This window comes from Lissotriton vulgaris, chromosome 7, assembly GCF_964263255.1.
Source record: "Lissotriton vulgaris chromosome 7, aLisVul1.2, whole genome shotgun sequence".
Lineage (NCBI taxonomy): Eukaryota > Metazoa > Chordata > Amphibia > Caudata > Salamandridae > Lissotriton > Lissotriton vulgaris.
The window spans coordinates 725,102,311-725,119,926 of NC_141695.1; the positions used below are offsets into that span (position 1 = coordinate 725,102,311).

The 17,616-nt window shown below is 40.2% G+C and overlaps 1 protein-coding gene across 1 annotated transcript in view; it reads right to left on the reverse strand.

Moving 5' to 3' along the window:
* Positions 1–17,616, reverse strand: part of LOC147702336 (ATP-binding cassette sub-family A member 10-like) — a 1,673,715-nt gene that overhangs the window by 1,279,518 nt on the left and 376,581 nt on the right. The window contains exon 7 of the mRNA XM_086930968.1: positions 16,898–17,036. Coding sequence (XP_086787094.1) covers positions 16,898–17,036 — 139 coding nt within the window. The remainder of the gene's footprint in view (positions 1–16,897; positions 17,037–17,616) is intronic.

The window sequence follows — 17,616 nt, forward strand, 5'->3', positions numbered from 1 at the left end:
ACTGCTTCATCGCTTGCTTTCGGCAAAGAAAAAACGGCTTCAATGGCTTTATGCTACATAAAAAGAAACTTACATTGCAGGTAGACATGGTTTGCTTACTCTTATCTCAAAGTAAGTGCATATTAGATATCAAGTCGGACAGATATTCTTTCTTTTAACTCTACCTAGTTAGGATAAATGGCACTAGTAAATCAACTGAAACTAAACTATGAGGCAAAGCCTCCGTCTGATTTCAAGTAAAATATTTTGCAACTAGCTAGTAATATAAATCTGTCAAATCTAAGGGCCTTATTTAGTGTTTGGCAGAAAGGGTACTAAATTGCAAAGGCAGCAGAGTACCCTCTACACCAAACTGAAGGTCCACCCATCTCATTTACAGTTGGGAGGCCTTCAGTATGCCAGCAGCAGAGACTACTCCATCTCTACCACAACCATACACATCCGACAGCCTGACAGAGTACGGACCGTCAGAGGTTTTGCCGTTTATCTTCCCGTCCAGTTCAAAGTGTGTGAACAAATGGCAAGCTTTCACTGTTTATCATGACCTCCTCAAACTCCCATGGCAATTGGGGGGTTGGGGGGGGGGGGGGGGAGGGGGAGGAGGTCATTGCTTTTTCAAAAACTTTTCTATTTCAAAAACAAGCATTTTTGGAAATAAAAAAAAAATACCAAATACAAGTTTGACTTATGGGTCCATCATATTGACGGAGCCTTCTGTTACACTTTCAATGCATTTACAGGAACCATCGTGACCGCAGTTCCTGGAATTGCAGGAGATGTCCACTGGATCCACAAACATCTCTAAATTTGGCCGGGAGAGTACCCTGTCAAGTACTCTGCATTGGCAACTACATATACTCCATTGCCTAAACCAGGCCCTAAATCTTGTGATACCTTGCCTATGTGTTTATAAGGCTGCCGTGTTTATAAGGCTGCCTGCCCTACTGTAATCTGACACTTTTTGCGAGTCATTGCATAATCAATAGCAGGCAACTAAATAATCACTGTAAACATTATACCACAATCAAACATGATGATGATGATATCAAACATATCCATTCTTCTTTTAAATCTTACACTTCCCAAAATTACTAGTCCCTATCTGTAATATCTTGATTTGCTGCTGCATATTGTTTGTCGAGGGTCCGCATTCTATTCAACAATCACTCACATCCATCCCTACTTCTACAGTAACTACCCTTTTTCCTCCTTTGAATTCCAATCCAATTCTATTTATGCTTCAAAGCTAATATTATACATCATTTACTAAGCAACATACACTGCACACTTACAAAAAAAATCAAGGACAAATGTTGATACTCGTTCTAATTTCTAACTCACTTATGCCCACATGCATCAAACTGAATTGCATTCGCAAACGGTGCAAATCGCAAAATTCGGCCGTTTGCAAATGCAATTCATTGATTTGGGATGCATGAAGCTTTTTTGCTATTTTCGCAATTTCAGAAATCGCAATTATGTTGCGATTTCTAAAATTGCGATTGCATTTAAGAAATCGCAATTTGAGATTTCTTAAATGCAATGCATGATCAATTCAGAATTGCGAATTCGCAATTTGGAAGAGGTAAATTAGCATGAAGTTGGACTTCATGCTAATTTACCGAAAACTTACAAACATGCACAAAATTGCATTTTTGAAAGTTGCATTTTACACACACACATGTCCTTGGGACATGTGTGTGTGTAAATTGCACTTAAGTTTAATTTCAGGGGTGCAGGGAGGGGTTCTTTGGACCCCCCCTGCACCCTTGAAATTGCATTTTCAATTTGCGATTCGCAAATTGAAAATCGCAACTTGTGAATGCCTTCCCATTGATTCCTATGGGCCTCTTGGCCCATAGGAATCAATGGGAATGGGATTCCTTAATTGCGATTCGCAAATTGAGAATCCCAATTAAGGAAAAAAAAAGAAATCGCACAAATATTTGCGAAATTTTGATGCATTGCCGTTTGTGAATTCTTAATTGCGATTCCTTAATTTTTGCAATTAAGGATTCGCAAAAGGCATCATTGATGCATGTGGCCGTTAGGGCCTAAAAATGAGATTATTGGTATGAGGGTGGGCGGCATGCCAATGCTGCTCCCTGCACCACCAAGACTTGCTGCTGCCTGCCTGCCATGTTATAAGTTTTTTGTAGTCTGGCAAGCAGCATGGTTGGTCCAGTGGCAGTGCTGTTTGAAAGGCTCATTGTGAGCCTAAAACAGCACTACCCCGGGACTGCCAATGCATGTTCCTGCACAGGAAGAAATACACCATGTCATGCATTTATTCCTGTGCAGGAACTCGGGGTGCAGAAATACAGGGAGCACAGCATGTGTCCACATGCATGCATCCCTGTGCCCTGGAGCAAGAGGAAAGAAGACTTTGTTATACAAATTTAAAAACCAAAGATTTAGAAAAAATAGTTAAGACTCAATAAAAATCAATTACATAGAATCCAGCGACACTCTATGGCTCACAATTTAATGTATTCATATACAAGTTCAGTAATTCATAGAATACCAAAAAAGCAACAACAGTGCCCCGGGAAGGAAGGGGTGGTGCAAGGAATTGTGTGGGTTTGGGGAAAAATGGTGAAATAATGCTGGTCAGTAGGACCCAATTTCTAACAACAATTGTGTTGGCTTATAAATTCAGCCACACTCTGTACATAAATGTCAAACAATATAAATGCAAAAAGCCTCCAAAAATATAACCATTTAAATCGTATTAACAATATGGTTGTTTCGTGGGCAAGGTGGAAGATCGTCCACCTCTTCCTTCCCGGGGCACTGTTGTTGCTTTTTTGGTCTTCTATGAATTACTGAACCTGTATATGAATTCATTAAATTGTGAACCATAGAGTGTCTCTGGATTCTATGTAATTGATTTTCATTGAGTCTTAACTATTTTTTCTAAATCTTTGGTTTTTAGATTTGTATAACAAAGTCTTCTTTCCGGTCCTTTGGTAGTTTCACACTGGGACCACCTATAACTGTACCTTCTGAAACCCAGGTCCCAGTGACTGTTTTGGGTATACCTCCTTTTCTGTACCACTGGAGCAAGAGGAGGCACTTTAGGCCCCCCTTTCTTTCCTCACCACCAGCCTTTTCATGGAGGAAGTACCTCCATGACAGCGCTGAAGGTAAGGAAAGTCACAATATGCTTGGCAGTGCCTCAGGACACCACCAAGCATATTGCAGCCCTCAGACCACCATGAGACAGGCAGGAAATGATGGATCCCTGACAGCTGCAGCGGTGCAATGGCGGTTCGACCACTGAACTCATGTACGGCAGTGATTGGCCAACCAGACTCTTAAATGAGCTCTAAATGTCTGACATCTGTCATTGATTACTCCTTACCTCATCATTCCATAATGCAAACTGAGGTCACTGTTGTTGCTGCATCCTCCATCATCCTCCACTCCTTCCTTGCTTAGCTGAACCAAATCATTACACTCCTTCACAGTACATCATATCTTTGGACCACATCAACTAAATATTACAGCATGTTTGAATACACACTGTATATGTGCATATTATCACCTGCTAATCCATTACCACAAAACTAAATTTTTTCCTATTGAAAACTAAGATGGCAATGCCTGTTTGGAAACAGCATGATCAGAAGTCTTAACAATTTTGTTGAAGATGAAAATATTGTATGTAGACTTTTCATAGGCTTAGGTTAATGCTTAATCCACCTACTTTCAAAACCACATCATCTCTCTTTGGTCCTATCCACATCCTGTCAACAAATTAATTTCCCCATGACACACATTTATCACTCAACTCTCATGGTCAGCCAATGATTTTGCATCATACTTTTTCATCACCATTACTATTAGGGACAATAACCAACCACCTTTCTTATAGTGAGTGTCCCCCAAAGAACAGTTGTAGGCTCATTGTTTTAATACTACCTGCTTTGTGGCATCTGTTCTTTTGGTTTTTCCTATCATCCTCATCCCTCATCCTCATTCAGGCAACACTCAAATCTTCTTCCCATTATTTCCCACCATTCTACCTCTTCATTTGCACCCATCCTTCCCCCTTATACAATCCACTTTCCCCAGCCATTTTAACTGTGTCATTTGATTAGAAATTTTAGAGTGGCATTCAACCATTCTATCCAAATGAGATTGCTTCCTAGTACAATGGCCAACGCTCTACAATATTTGATATTAAACGGAAAAGAAATGTCCTTCCCTCAGGTAAGTTGTTAATGGAAACTGGTATGCTTTTAAAGAAAAAGTTTAGAAATGTTGAAAACCTTCAGTGAGAACAGGACCACTGTCTACTCTCCCTGAAGCTGCCACATTGATTTCCAAAGGGGAAGGAGCTCTAAGAGGATCCATTTGCGTTTGTTAATCAGTTAGCACTTTGACTTGGGAGATGGCAACTTTTTAAAGTAAGGCAACCAGAATTATGGAATAAATTATTTATACATGTGGATATGTGGTATAATTTGGAATGGACACCCTTAACATGCCTGTTCCAAATTGCAAATTTTAATCCATTTCTAAACCCATTTAGTAATGCAGAAAACGTTTCACTATGGCTAATGTGTAGTTTATGTGAATGATAAAACCTGCTTATCATGCAATGGATCATAATTATCCTTTTGCATTAATGTTCTGATGAAACTGTTACTGTTACATACTTAAAGCAAAAAATACTTGGGCAGATCTGGTGTGCAAGATGGCGTCAATGGGAGCAGTCGCTGACTGAGCTCTCTCCTTCTCCCCCTGATAAGCTATGCGTGAGAGCAGAGGGAAATCAAGGGAAAATGTAGTGGAAAAACTCGTTCTTCCTCGAGCGAGAACATACAGATGATTGAGCTGGAGAAAACCTGGAGAAAAAAAAAACGGGAACCTATGATGGTCGATGAAAGGAGGAAAAAAAAAAGACGACTATTTTTGAGAGCCCGGGTGGGAGCTGTAAAGTTGGAAAAAGCACACCCTACCTTCCGGACCTTATCTGATGCTTCAATTGACATTGATTGACATTAACCAACATAAGCTTTTGAGCACTATTGAGCCCTCTCAAGAAGAATTCCGAGACTCTCCGGTACTGGCTCAAAAAAGCTTTTAATTTTTTTTGAGTTTCTGGGCGTCGTCTCGAGTTGGACAGACGGGGCCTGCAATCCATCGGCAGCTTGCTAGAAGGAAAAGATACGGACTTACTGACCACGGTAGCTACCTTTGCCCATTCACTTCTCCATGCAATCCCATTCCCCGCTCGTAAGTTGGAAAGGAGATGGAGGCTGAGGCAGCTATTTAATCCCTTTGAACAGATTGGTGCTAAAGTGTATTTACAAAACCCGGCACGACTGAAAATAATATTCAGAGGATCTACTCGGAGCTTTACTAGCGAAATACAAGCAGAAAATTATCTTAAAGAAATCTCGGAGACTGCAAAAAAACAGACCGGGAATATGAGCTAGAACTAATTCTTTTCCTATGTGGATCAAATAATAGCTGTCAAAATAAGAATGTTTAGCTTATGTAAAATGAAGTGTGAACAATAACAATCATTACCTACACGTGAAATAATACACAAAAACTTTTGCTAGAGGAGTAAAAGAAAAGAATCCTTGATCTCAAAGATTTTTCTATGTATGTAAATAATACACTCACGCAGGGCTGGGGGGGGGGGGGGGGCACTGAGGCGCTCTGACCACGGGCGCCCACACCTGGATCTGGTTTGAGGAGGGTGGGGGGGTAATGGTCAAGGAGGAAGGGGGGAGGGAGGGTTGTGGGGTGAGATTGGGTGGTGGAAGGGTGGAAAAACGAGAAAAAAGGAAAGTGGTACAATTTTGGACAAAGATTCGATGAGAAGGACAATAACATGATTAGGGATCTGAGTGATGAGATATATAAACAATTAAATGTCAAGCATTACAATATGCACTATTAATGCGGGAGGACTGAATGACTGGAGGAAGAGGCAGAGACTGGCATTCTTAGTAAGGCATGAAAGGATTGATATTATCTGCATACAAGAAACCCATCTCCCATGGTCAAAACGTAATCTACTTTCACTGGGTGGCTTTGAGTTAATAGCTTGCTCTACACAGACGTCTACAATCCGAGGTGTAGCTATACTAATTCGAGGTTCCCTAGGTAAAGCAAGGAAAGTGAAGGCGGATAGCAATGGGAGATGGGTAATTGCTGACTTAGACCTCGGTTTCTCGTTATGTGTGATGTTTGGCTCCTATCAAGATGAGCCTGAAATATTCGACTTTTTAGAAACTGAACTTGTGGGTTGGGCTACACCGTTGATAATAGCGGGGGATTTTAATATTTCGGCTGATTGGGTCGGATCTGAACCATATGTAGGTCGGAAACCCAAGGTCTTTCAATCTATTCGATCTCTTCTGAGCTCTCATGGGATGCTCGATGTATGGGGGGCCAAAAACCCCTTGGATTCTGGATACACATACTTTTCTAATCCTGCCCAAAAATACACGAAATTAGACTACTTCTTGATCTCGTCCTCTGAGTTATCGAAAGTTGACATACTTAAACTTCCTAAAGTGGTGTCTGACCATAGCCCATTAATTCTTTCATATAGTATAGGTCAGAGGGAAAGAAAAAGCAATTCCTGGTCCTTTGAGAAAAAGCTCCTTAGTGATAAAAGATTTATAGATCATCTGAAAAATTGGGTCCCACCATTCTTTGCAGCAAATAGGTACAGTGCGTCTAGAAACACAGTCTGGGAAACTTTTAAGGCAGCATTGTGGGGTGAAACTTTTAGCTGTTCAGCAAGATTAAGAAAGGAAGATAGAAATAAGATTGAGGGTTTAATGAAAGAGTTAGTAAAAGTAGAAGAGCAACATATGACTGATATAATCAAAGGGGTTAATACCACTGAAAGTCAGGAAGCTTTATTGACAATCAAATCCGCACTCCAGAAAGAAGTAACTATGAAAGCCACAGGAGAATACCAATCAAATAGGGTGAAAAGATATGAGACTGGTGAGCAGGCAGGGAGAGCACTTGCCCTCACGTTCAGGCAGGAAAAAACAAGAAAAACTATTGTATGTATAGAAGAGGACGAGATCAGGTATACAGAAAGCAAGGACATTTTAAGAGTATTCGAGAAATTTTATCAGCAGCTGTATGAGCAGGAAGAACCTACTAAGAAACCAGGGGAAGGAATACGAGATCGGGGCCCACTTTTAGAAGACTCAGTTCCAAAAAAATTGGAAGAAGAAATTACATTATTAGAAGTAACAGTTGCGTTGCGGAAATTGGCCTCAGGTAAAGCTTCAGGTCCCGATGGGATACCTTTAGAAGTCTATAAAACAATAGAAACCGAAATCACTCCACTTCTGGTAGATTTGTTTAATGGGGTTATGTGTACAGGATCAACACTCGCCTCTTGGAAAGAAACAAATATAGCAATTTTCCATAAAAAGGGGAAACCAGCGGAAAAGGCGGGGTCCTACCGACCCATTTCACTAATAAATTCCGATACTAAGCTTTATTCTAAAATTCTGGCAAAGAGGTTGAGTAGGGTCATTGGCGGTCTAGTATCCCCATGGCAGCATGGGTTTGTCCCCGGTTGGGGTACAACGGATCATACCTGTGGGCAATATCTTTGTTTGATGCCCAGGCTGCCGTGGGGGGGGGGTGTCGCTATGATCCTGCTCGACGCAGAGAAGGCGTTTGACCGTGTGGACTGGAGCTTTCTCTGGGCTATTTTAGAGGCGAGGGGATTTGGTCCCAATATTATAGGGGCCCTTAAAGCCATGTATGTAGAACCAACAGCTAAGGTAACAGCAATGGGCGAGAAATCAGGGGTTAAACATATAAAAAGAGGGAGTCGGCAAGGCTGTCCCTGTTCCCCTATTCTATTTGCGCTGTATATTGACCCCCTTATACAGTGTATTCTTTACTGCCCAGAGATAGCTCCAGTGATATGCAATGGTTATTCAAGTAAAATACTGGCCTACGCTGACGATCTTGCAGTGTTAACAAATAATCCACAACAAACTCTTCCTATTTTGATTCAGATGGCTAAACTGTTTGGGGAAGAGTCAGGCTATCTTCTAAATGAAACAAAAACGCAGGTTATTTGTTCTAAAAATATAGCCAAAACTGACTATAGATTCGTCAACTCTGCCATATATTTAGGGGTAAAAATGAATGCCTAAGTTGAGAAAATTGTAAGCGAGAATTATCTGCCACTTATTAAGGATATTGAGAAGGAATTAAAAAGAATAGATGTGCTACACCTCTCATTAATAGGAAGGGTAAATGCAGTTAAAATGTCTATGTTCCCTAGAGTTCTCTACTTATTTTGGGCCATCCCTTTAGCAATAGAGGACAGGATCATGAAACAACTTGAATCTATGTTTATCAGATTTGTATGGCAACATGGCAGGGTAAGGCGATCTACAAACTTAATGGCACTGCCCAGAGAAAGGGGTGGGATGGGATTGCCGAATTTAAAGTTATATCATTGGGCCTGCTTGCTAACCCAAATGACTACTCTATTTCAATCTACATCTGTACCTGATATAACACTGGGTATGTAGATCAACAATGTCCGCCCCAGATATATAGGATGCTATTGGGTGAAAAGGCTATAAATGTATTTCAGTGTGAATTGGAACAAAGCTTTTATAAAAAAACAAGATTGAAGACACTGATTGGCGCATGGCAGGTTCGGAAAGCAATCATGAAAATGTTTAATATCCCGAAAGTCAATTCCTATCTGCAGCTGTATAACTCATCTCCTTTTCCTCAACTAAAAAAATGATAATAATTTGCTGATGTGGAAAAGGTTGGGGCTTAGATCCTTGGGAGATGTAATGGAAGAAGGTGTAATTCTGGTGTTCGAAATGTTGCAGGAAAGATTTGGTATTCCAGACAGTCAATGGCTGGTTTATGGTCAAGTTACCAGGGCAATTAAGGCAGTCAGGCCATGGATTTCACATGCAGCAGATTTTCCAATGATTGAGTTATTAAATAGAGGTTGTAGGAAGATTAAGATTTTATATAATTGCTTATTGGATCAAATTCCGGATGATATTGAGAAGGTTGAGTCTAACTGGTCGACAAAATTAGGGGATTCTGATGTCGATCTGGATCTTGCTCTCGTATTGAATAAAAAAATATTCTGGGCATCAAACCTTCACGCGCAACACTACAAGACTATTTTTAATCTTTAGCATACACCCGCGAAGATATTTGCCTGGGGTCTAAGCGAAAATGATAATATTCCCAGATGTAATGAAAGTCAGGCTGACAGTATACATATGTTTTCTTCCTGCAAACAGTTGGAAAATTGTTAAAAAAGAAATAATGAAATTTATGGAGGGGCTGCTAGGTCAGTCCATCGACCTATCCCCTACCTTAATTTTACTGGGTACAGACTCTAAGTTGGGTTTAGGTGAGGCTGAAAGAGATCTAATGTGTTTATCTGTTGCTGTACTTAGAATTTTAATTTCTGCGGCTTGGAAAGATACGAACCCTCCATCCTTTCAGATGTGGCTCTCGAGATTTCTAGGAATTCATAACATAGAATCCTGCCTCTATGAATATAAAGGCATGAGGCAGCGTAAGAGGGGTATACGCCTATGGGCTCCTGTAACTAATTGGAGAACAGATAGAAATGGATAAAAATGTTGTTCGTCTCCAATTAATTGAAACTGATTTCTTACCCTATTTATTTATTTATTTTCCTCGTTCCCGCTAACAAGATGTACTTAAAAATGTATGTAAATATATCAAATATTTATCAAATTCTTATCATGTATGTAATAATTGTTGAAATTTGTCCATTTATGTACCATCTTTTTCAATAAAAAAAAAGAAAAAAATACATATGCAACAACACATCCTTCCCAAATATAGGCACCAGCTATACTTTTTAAGCAAAATGTTTTCTCATTTAATAATTTATTGTGACTTGTACCTAAATCGGGAAGCCCCTCAAATACAATCAAACAACAGCATTTGCTCTGGTGCTATAGCTTTACTTATGGTGGACAGGCTCAAATGAGGCAGGAGATGTTAAGAGTTTGACCACCAAGACAGTGGATATAGCTTGTGTCACTGTCCATTATTGCCCACCTGGAAACCTAGGGGCAGATTTATTAAGAATGTACGCAACACAGTGCAGCAAGGCAAGATGCTACACTGTGTTGCACGAATGGGGAAGAGCTGAATCTGCCATATCTAATAAGATATGGTGCTCTCTCCCTGTGAAGGCACTCTTGAGGCTGACCTCCTTCCTGAACAAAAACAATCCAAAGAGGCATTTTCCTCTTTCTATGTGTGATACAGAATGCATAATACACAGAAAGCGGAAATAACAAGGAGACAAAAAATATATTTTCCTTGTTATGCCTTTTTGTGGTACCAGTACCAATTTCACGCAATTGCAGCTTTACAAACCTCACCTGGAATGGCGTGATATCCATAGATGTGGATGCAAGGGAACGCCAAGGCTCCACCCATGGAATGTCTACCACTTAAACATGTGATGCATCTCAGCACAATATGCTGTATTGAGTTAAATTTTATTACAAAGTCATGCAAGGCCACACAAATCAGGCCTTGTATGGCTTTGTAAACTAAGTCTTTGCATTGCCCTTAGTCCCCTTGCATGATGCAAGGACGACGCAAAGACTTACTAAATTAAGTTCCTAGTGTACTCATAATACCATAATATTCTTTCCTCTGCACTGAGCAAGACTTTCCATTCGTATATTACGAAAGGCTGTCTTAGTCATGAATGGATTTATCAGTATGCAAAGGATATGTTTTTTTAAATTGTAAAGTGTCTTTTGTATAAGGATTGATAACAAGTGAAAAGCCAGATGGAGATGAACCAGAGTTGAAACTGAGGTTTGGAAAGATTGGTTGCCCTTGTGTTTCTGTGTGTGACTTGATTATGCAATGATGCAGAAAAGTGTCTGCTCACAGAACAATTTTTGCTTTGTGCTCCATCTAGCCTAGCGCACGTCACTCTGTACCCGAATGGGACCAGGGGCCAGGACTGCTGGCCAAGTGCTGGTCTTTTCAATGGAGGAGCTGGGAGAGCTGAGAGGAAAAGACACCACGCTGAAGCTGCTTTTAGAGGTGAAAGTGAGGTTAAGGGAAAATGGCTTATTAATTGGTGGAGGAGAGGTAGAGACACAACAGGATCAGGGCTCGAGAGCAGAGGGCGTGGGGCCTGGTAAACCAAACTCAACAAGGATGCATGTAGGCCCAGGAAAAGAGTTAAGCAGTATGGTGCTGAATACACGTTCCCTTCAGAAACACAACCTGGAAATCTTCTTCTTAATGCAAGAGGAAGGACCAGATGTGTTAGCCGTAACTGAAATCTAGTTGGAGGCTAGCTCAGAGCCCGATATAGTCGCAGCCTTGCCCCCAGATTATCATACCCTGGCACATAGCTGGCAAGGCAGGAAGAGAGAAAAAAGGGGTAGCAGTGATCAGCCAGAAGCACCTTGCCTAGGAGGTTGCAGTGGCAGAAAGTTTGGAGGGGGCGAAGGTCCTGGGGGCGAAACTAGTACTAAAGACCACTTGTGTGGTGGCGGTGGTAGTTTATCGCCCACCTTGGACAACCCTCCTTTTCAAGGATATGTTTATTAAATGAGTTAGACTTGTGGACCAGTTACCAGCAGATAGTAGTGGTGGAGGACTTAAACTTCTGGTGGGATCAGGTACCAAGAGAGCCCCAGGCAAGTGGGTTTTGTGAAGGGATGGCCATGCTAGGGCTACAACAACTAGTGGAGTCTCAGACCCATGATAAGGGTCATATGTTTAATTTAATGTGGTACACTCATCCGCCAATTAGTATAACAGAGATTCAACCTTGTAGCTGGTCAGATCATTATCAGATCAAGTTTATAATCCATCTGCCCAGTCAGCCGGTGCACCAATCCCGTTGGGGGAGGCATTAAAGGATGCAATGCATCTATTGAGCAACAATGAGGATGTCGATCATCAGAGCAAGAGGTTTCTAGGTGGGATGCAGGAGGCCATAGACATGGTGGCTCCCGCTCAGAGGGAAATGGTAAGGAACAAAGGCAAGTGGACCCCTGGTATACCCCAGCACTACGGGAAGGGAAGAAAAAGCTCTGCCAATACGAAAGGAAATGGTGGAAGCTGTGCTGGGCATATATAAAGGAGTGAACACTGTGACTAAAGCAGAGTTTTATGAGTTAAGGATTAAAGAAGCAAGTGATACTCAAAGGGAGACTTTTAAATTGTTGAGGGAGTTGAGTCAGATCAAAGAACAGGAGGCAGTCCTGGATCCAGAGGATGGTAATACGATGCACAACTTCTTCCTAAAGAAAACTAGTCATGTTCTAACTGAAGTAAGAAGCACCCGGCATTGTCCATGTCCACTGATAATGAATGAGGTGCCTGGCTTCCAGGGTGAGAAGCTTTCAGTGTTCCCACCATTGGACCGCGAGGCCTTAGCAAGGGCAATGGCAGCAGCTAAATCTGGCCTGCCAGAAGACCCTTGCCCTCTCAAGCTGTTCCGAATGGCCTTTCCCATAGTTGTGTGAGCTGCTTTCCCTTCTAAAATCATCCCTTGTGGTAGGGAAAGTACCACACAGTTTTAAGAAAACCATGATAATCCCATGTAATAAGAAGATAGAAGCAGACCCTACCACCCAGTATCTAGGTTACCTTTTCCAGCTACGATTGGATTGTGGAAAAACATGTACACAGAATACTTGGAGAATTTATTGAGGAGCACCAACTGCTCCATGCTCGACAGACAGGTGTAAGGGCCCATCACAGTAGGGAACTGGTGATACTTTCGGTAATGGATGAGCTCAGGCTGGCGGCAGATGGGAACAAGCCCTTCGTGCTGATCCTGTTAGATCTTACAGCTGCTTTCAACACTGTTGACCATCAAGTGTTGATGGATCATTTATGGGTGCGGTGGATCACAGGTTCTGCTTTTGGCAGATCTCCTCCTTCCTGAAGGATCTGTCACAGAAGGTACAGATGGGTGGCTATGTATCTAGAAAACGAATACTCCTGTGTGGGGTTCCCCAGGGATCTGCACTGTCGCCACTTTTATTTAGTATCCATTTCAGCCTTTGGTGGCGGCACTAGCACAGCTGGACCGCCAACTGAATAATTATGCAGATGACACCCAGCTGTTCCTGCAAATTGATAACTATAAGCAAGCGCAGTTGAATGCGTAGAACATCTTAGGTTTACGATGAATTTGATGATGGCTAACTTACTCAAAGTGAACCCAGATAAGACAGAGGTACTCGCAATCAACACCAAAGGTAATCATTGGATAGATGTTTTTTGGCCCCAGGAGTTAGGTGCTACCCTGACATCTGTGCCGCTTTTGAAGAGTCTGGGTATTAAGTTGAATGTGAAGTTGGCAATGACCGGGCAGGTGACGACAGTCGTGGAAAGCTGCATGGGCCTACTTAGGCAACTTCAGAAACTTGTGCCTCTTCTATCTTTCTCAACAATGTGAACAGTGGTGGCAGCACTGACTGTATCGTGGCTGGATTATGGCAATGCTTTATACATTGGGCTCCCAATTAAGCAGCTGGGTAAGCTCCAAGTAGTTATGAACGACACTGAAAGATTAATATATAATCTACCAATACTAACGCATGCCTCGCCGTTTTTGACACAATTGCACCAGCTTCAAGTAAAGCAGAGGGCCAGGTTCAAGGCCATATACATTGCACAGAAGACCCTGTATGGGACAGTACCATCTAAGGCGTTTTGTACCGGGATGCTGTCTTCGCTCCTCCGAGGAAACTTTGCTGACCTGCCCAGGTTGAAACAAATCGACCATGGGCGGTTGGGCTTTCTCAGTCCTGATATCTCAGCTGTGGAATGGACTCCCGGAAAGTCTGCAAAGAGAAAACCCTCTCCTTCTATTTCAAAAGAGGTTGAAAACTTTTTTGTATAAACATGCCTTTGGACATTATAGAGTCTGATTTAATGTCTCTGTCAAAGATCAGCTGGTGCTAGGTGGCTAACCATAAGACAAGCGCTATGAAACTGCTGGTGCTATATAATTGCAACTAACATAACATAAAATCTCTTTGCAGTGCGTGAGTAGTTCATAGTCCCCACAGAACAAAGGTGTATTCACAGTTGTTTTTATCTGCCTGCCTGATTAATATTAACAAGCCAGGAATTCAACTGTGACACTTAGTGAAAAGTAACAAAATGCGGGAATGGAGGCCTTCATGGGGCAGCAGACCTCCATCCCATCATTCACATTCATTATGTATCTGCATTGTGATCCTACCCTGTAACAAACAGGGTCACAATGCCATTAACAGTGTAAATGGAAAGTTATTGAATACTGCTGTCACTGCTTCCAGGTGCAAGTGGCCTGCACAAGCAGGGTTTGAGCTATACAATTTTGACTTTGTGAATGGCTACAGTCTGTCCTATTCAGGCTCTTGATGACTCCAAGGCTAGAGGTACTAAGGGTGGTCCGAAGAGCTGGCAAGGGGTAGTAGCGGTAAGCAGCCATGACACCGCGGGCTTTACCCAGGGCTGCCATTACGACGTTGCTATTACAACGCAAGTCGTTAGAACGACTTGCGCTGGAGGGCGCTGTTGGTAAAGGAATAGTTTAATTTTCTATTCCAACACCTTCCCTACTGTAACAGGGGCTGGAGTTGGAATAGAAAATTAAACTATTCCACAATCTAGCGCATACAGCGCAAGTCGTTGTAACGACTTGCATTGTAAAGGATGCATCGTAATGGCAGCGCGGGGTAAAGCCAGCGTTGTCATGACATACATCCGGTAGTAGCTGTAATTCATGTTACCCATAATTCATGTCTATATTTATATACGTAAACATAAAATTAATCAAATAAAATTGGAACGATGGCATGCTATGTACTCCCATGAACGGAATTATGAAAATGGACTATGTTAGAGGACTTTTAGTTGCAAGTTAATATTCCTCTTCGATCGTTCAGTCATGCAATTTTTCTTTATCCCAAAGAATGTATGAGATGTTATAGTGCATTCCCTGCAAAGTCTTTCTATCAAACTGTTATGTTTTTAGTCTGATTAAGATAGTCATGAAGCTGCACTAAGATTTCTGCAGCATTTGTAAATTTTTTTTCAATTTAAGTTCTATTTATTTGAACTTATTTATCTTTTAAGCATGTGCTTTCTACATGGATGTCTCCTATATCTTGTTGATTATTCCCGTTCTTTGTGTCCCTGCATTTTCACATTGTGGGTTATGCTAACTTTAATATGCCTCCTCATTAAGGTCTCTAAAGTACATTGGATAAAGTACAGCAGAAATTTAAAAAAATAAGTACATTCTTTGTCATTGTATATTCTTTGATGCCCTTCATTTAGAGTGCATAGGGGCGTATCCACAAACAGCAATTTCCAGTATGTTTCGTAGTACCACAAAACACTATTCACAAACCTATGGGGGGACTTTACACCTCTGCCTCTCCTATCTTTTTTCTATGCGGATCTCTCCACCCGAAGTAAACATTCTTTGCACAGGTAAGTATATGTTTTTGTAATAAATATGAGAGGAACAGAGGCGAGTGGCTGAAAAATAGGGATTACTTCCTACTAAAGAGGAGGGGGAAAGGGAGGAGTATTGAGACCTTAAAGGATAGGCGGTGGGTTGGGGAGGGATCTCTCACAATTCATTAAAGAATAAATCTAGTCCGATTCACAAACTGCACTTCTAAAGTTACTACAGCCAAATAGGGACCCAAAACTCTAGTAAAGAGCTCCAGCTAAGAGATGAAGTAATTCTAGTACCACAATGGCCAACCACTGGACATTGGACATTTTTTGTCTTAAGTTCTACATCAAGAATAAATATATAATATTCATTTTCTTTAATATTTAACAAAAAATATTAGAACAGACTTCTTTCAAGTTCAGTAAATATTTTTTGCCTTTCCCTATATTTTACCATAGGGAGACTATGTCGTTGGAGGAGATCTCTCTATGGTAAATGATATAAAAAAGTAACATTTACTTTACAATAGGTAGATCTCTGCAGTAGGGGAATAGATCTCTAAATGGAAAAGTGTAAGGAAAAGTTCCCTATACTTTACCATAGGGAGATGTCCTCCTGGGTGGCCAAGATATAAAGTGTAGGGAAATGTAAAAAGTTTATGAAAGTTGAAAAAAGTTTGTGAAATAGTAATCTAGATGACAGTTATATATTTATTTTAAATATAGAACTAAAGACAAAAAGCTACAGCATTAATAACTAAGTTAAAAAAAGCTTTTATAAAATTATCTTAAATTACATTTAAAAGGTTCACAAGCTTAAATTAAAAATAAATTCCCACCTAAAGTAAAAACATTACATTACTTTATTATTCATTATTAGTCATTTAAAAAGATGTATACAATTTGGTAAAAGTAATTTAATCATAGTTTAATAAAATGTATAGCAATATTTTTAAATGCAAAATAGGTGTTAAATATTTTATAATTAAATAAAAAATATGTACTAGATTTATTTATTTGTTTAACATTAAACCATATTTAATTATATTTTTGAATACATAAAATAGTTTGATTTAAATTAACATTATTTCCTGTGGAATTTACATTTAAGTCCCTTCCTCCTTTAGTTTCTATTGTAGGGTGTGGCATTACATGGGTTTGTCCATGTGTGGTGCTAGACTTGTTACTGTTTTTTGTAGTAGTAACTTACATTTGTAAGTATGGCTCTTCTCCATTTATCAGTGGTGGAGACTTGTAATTTTACATTTTTCAAAAGTAGCAAAGTTACTACAAAGTGCATTAGTAAATTAATACATTACTCACAAGTGTAATTACCTTTGTGAATACCTCTGTCAGAGTCTTAATTAGTATTATCCAGCACACATAAACAAACACACTGAGATTTAAAGATGAGACTTACAGAGGCAATACCATAGAGGAAGAACAGGAGGAAGATCACAAGGTAACTGGAATCAAGCAGTAATGTATTCATTATAATTACTGCCAATAGACTGGCCATAATAAATATAAATCCAGCATATAGTAGACCCCAGGACAGCCTAAAAAGAGAAAAAACACAAAGGAATTACTACTTGTACAGTAAAATGTAGATAGTCAGACCAGAATTATCAAATCATTGGTATGAATGTTTCAACAGTCTTCTTGCAAGTGGCAACACATCTTGTCTAATGATCTATGCTTCGTAAAATTAGCCCTATCAGCTATCTATCATCTCAAATTCAAAAGCCATAATGACAACTGCATTAAATAATGGTTTTGCGTAGATATTAGTCTAATGGGTTCAACTAGATATTACCATAAACAAATTAAAGTCAATTAACAAATATTCCATAATTGCTTTTTGTACATAAGGTTGCAGAGATACAATATCATGTAGACAGCTCCTCGGTACACTGTATGGAATGCACTTAGTAGAGAATTCTCTAAGGAGGGCTACCCGAAGAGAGAGGGGCTGTAAGAGACACTTTCTTAATGAGACAATAGGTGGTGACTTAGGTTTGTGGGAACGTAAATTTGAAAAGTTTTGATTGAGTAGTATATTGAATATAGCATAATAGGAAAATATTATTGATAATAAAGGAATACGTGTAAGCCTAAATCAGATAATATTATTTTACA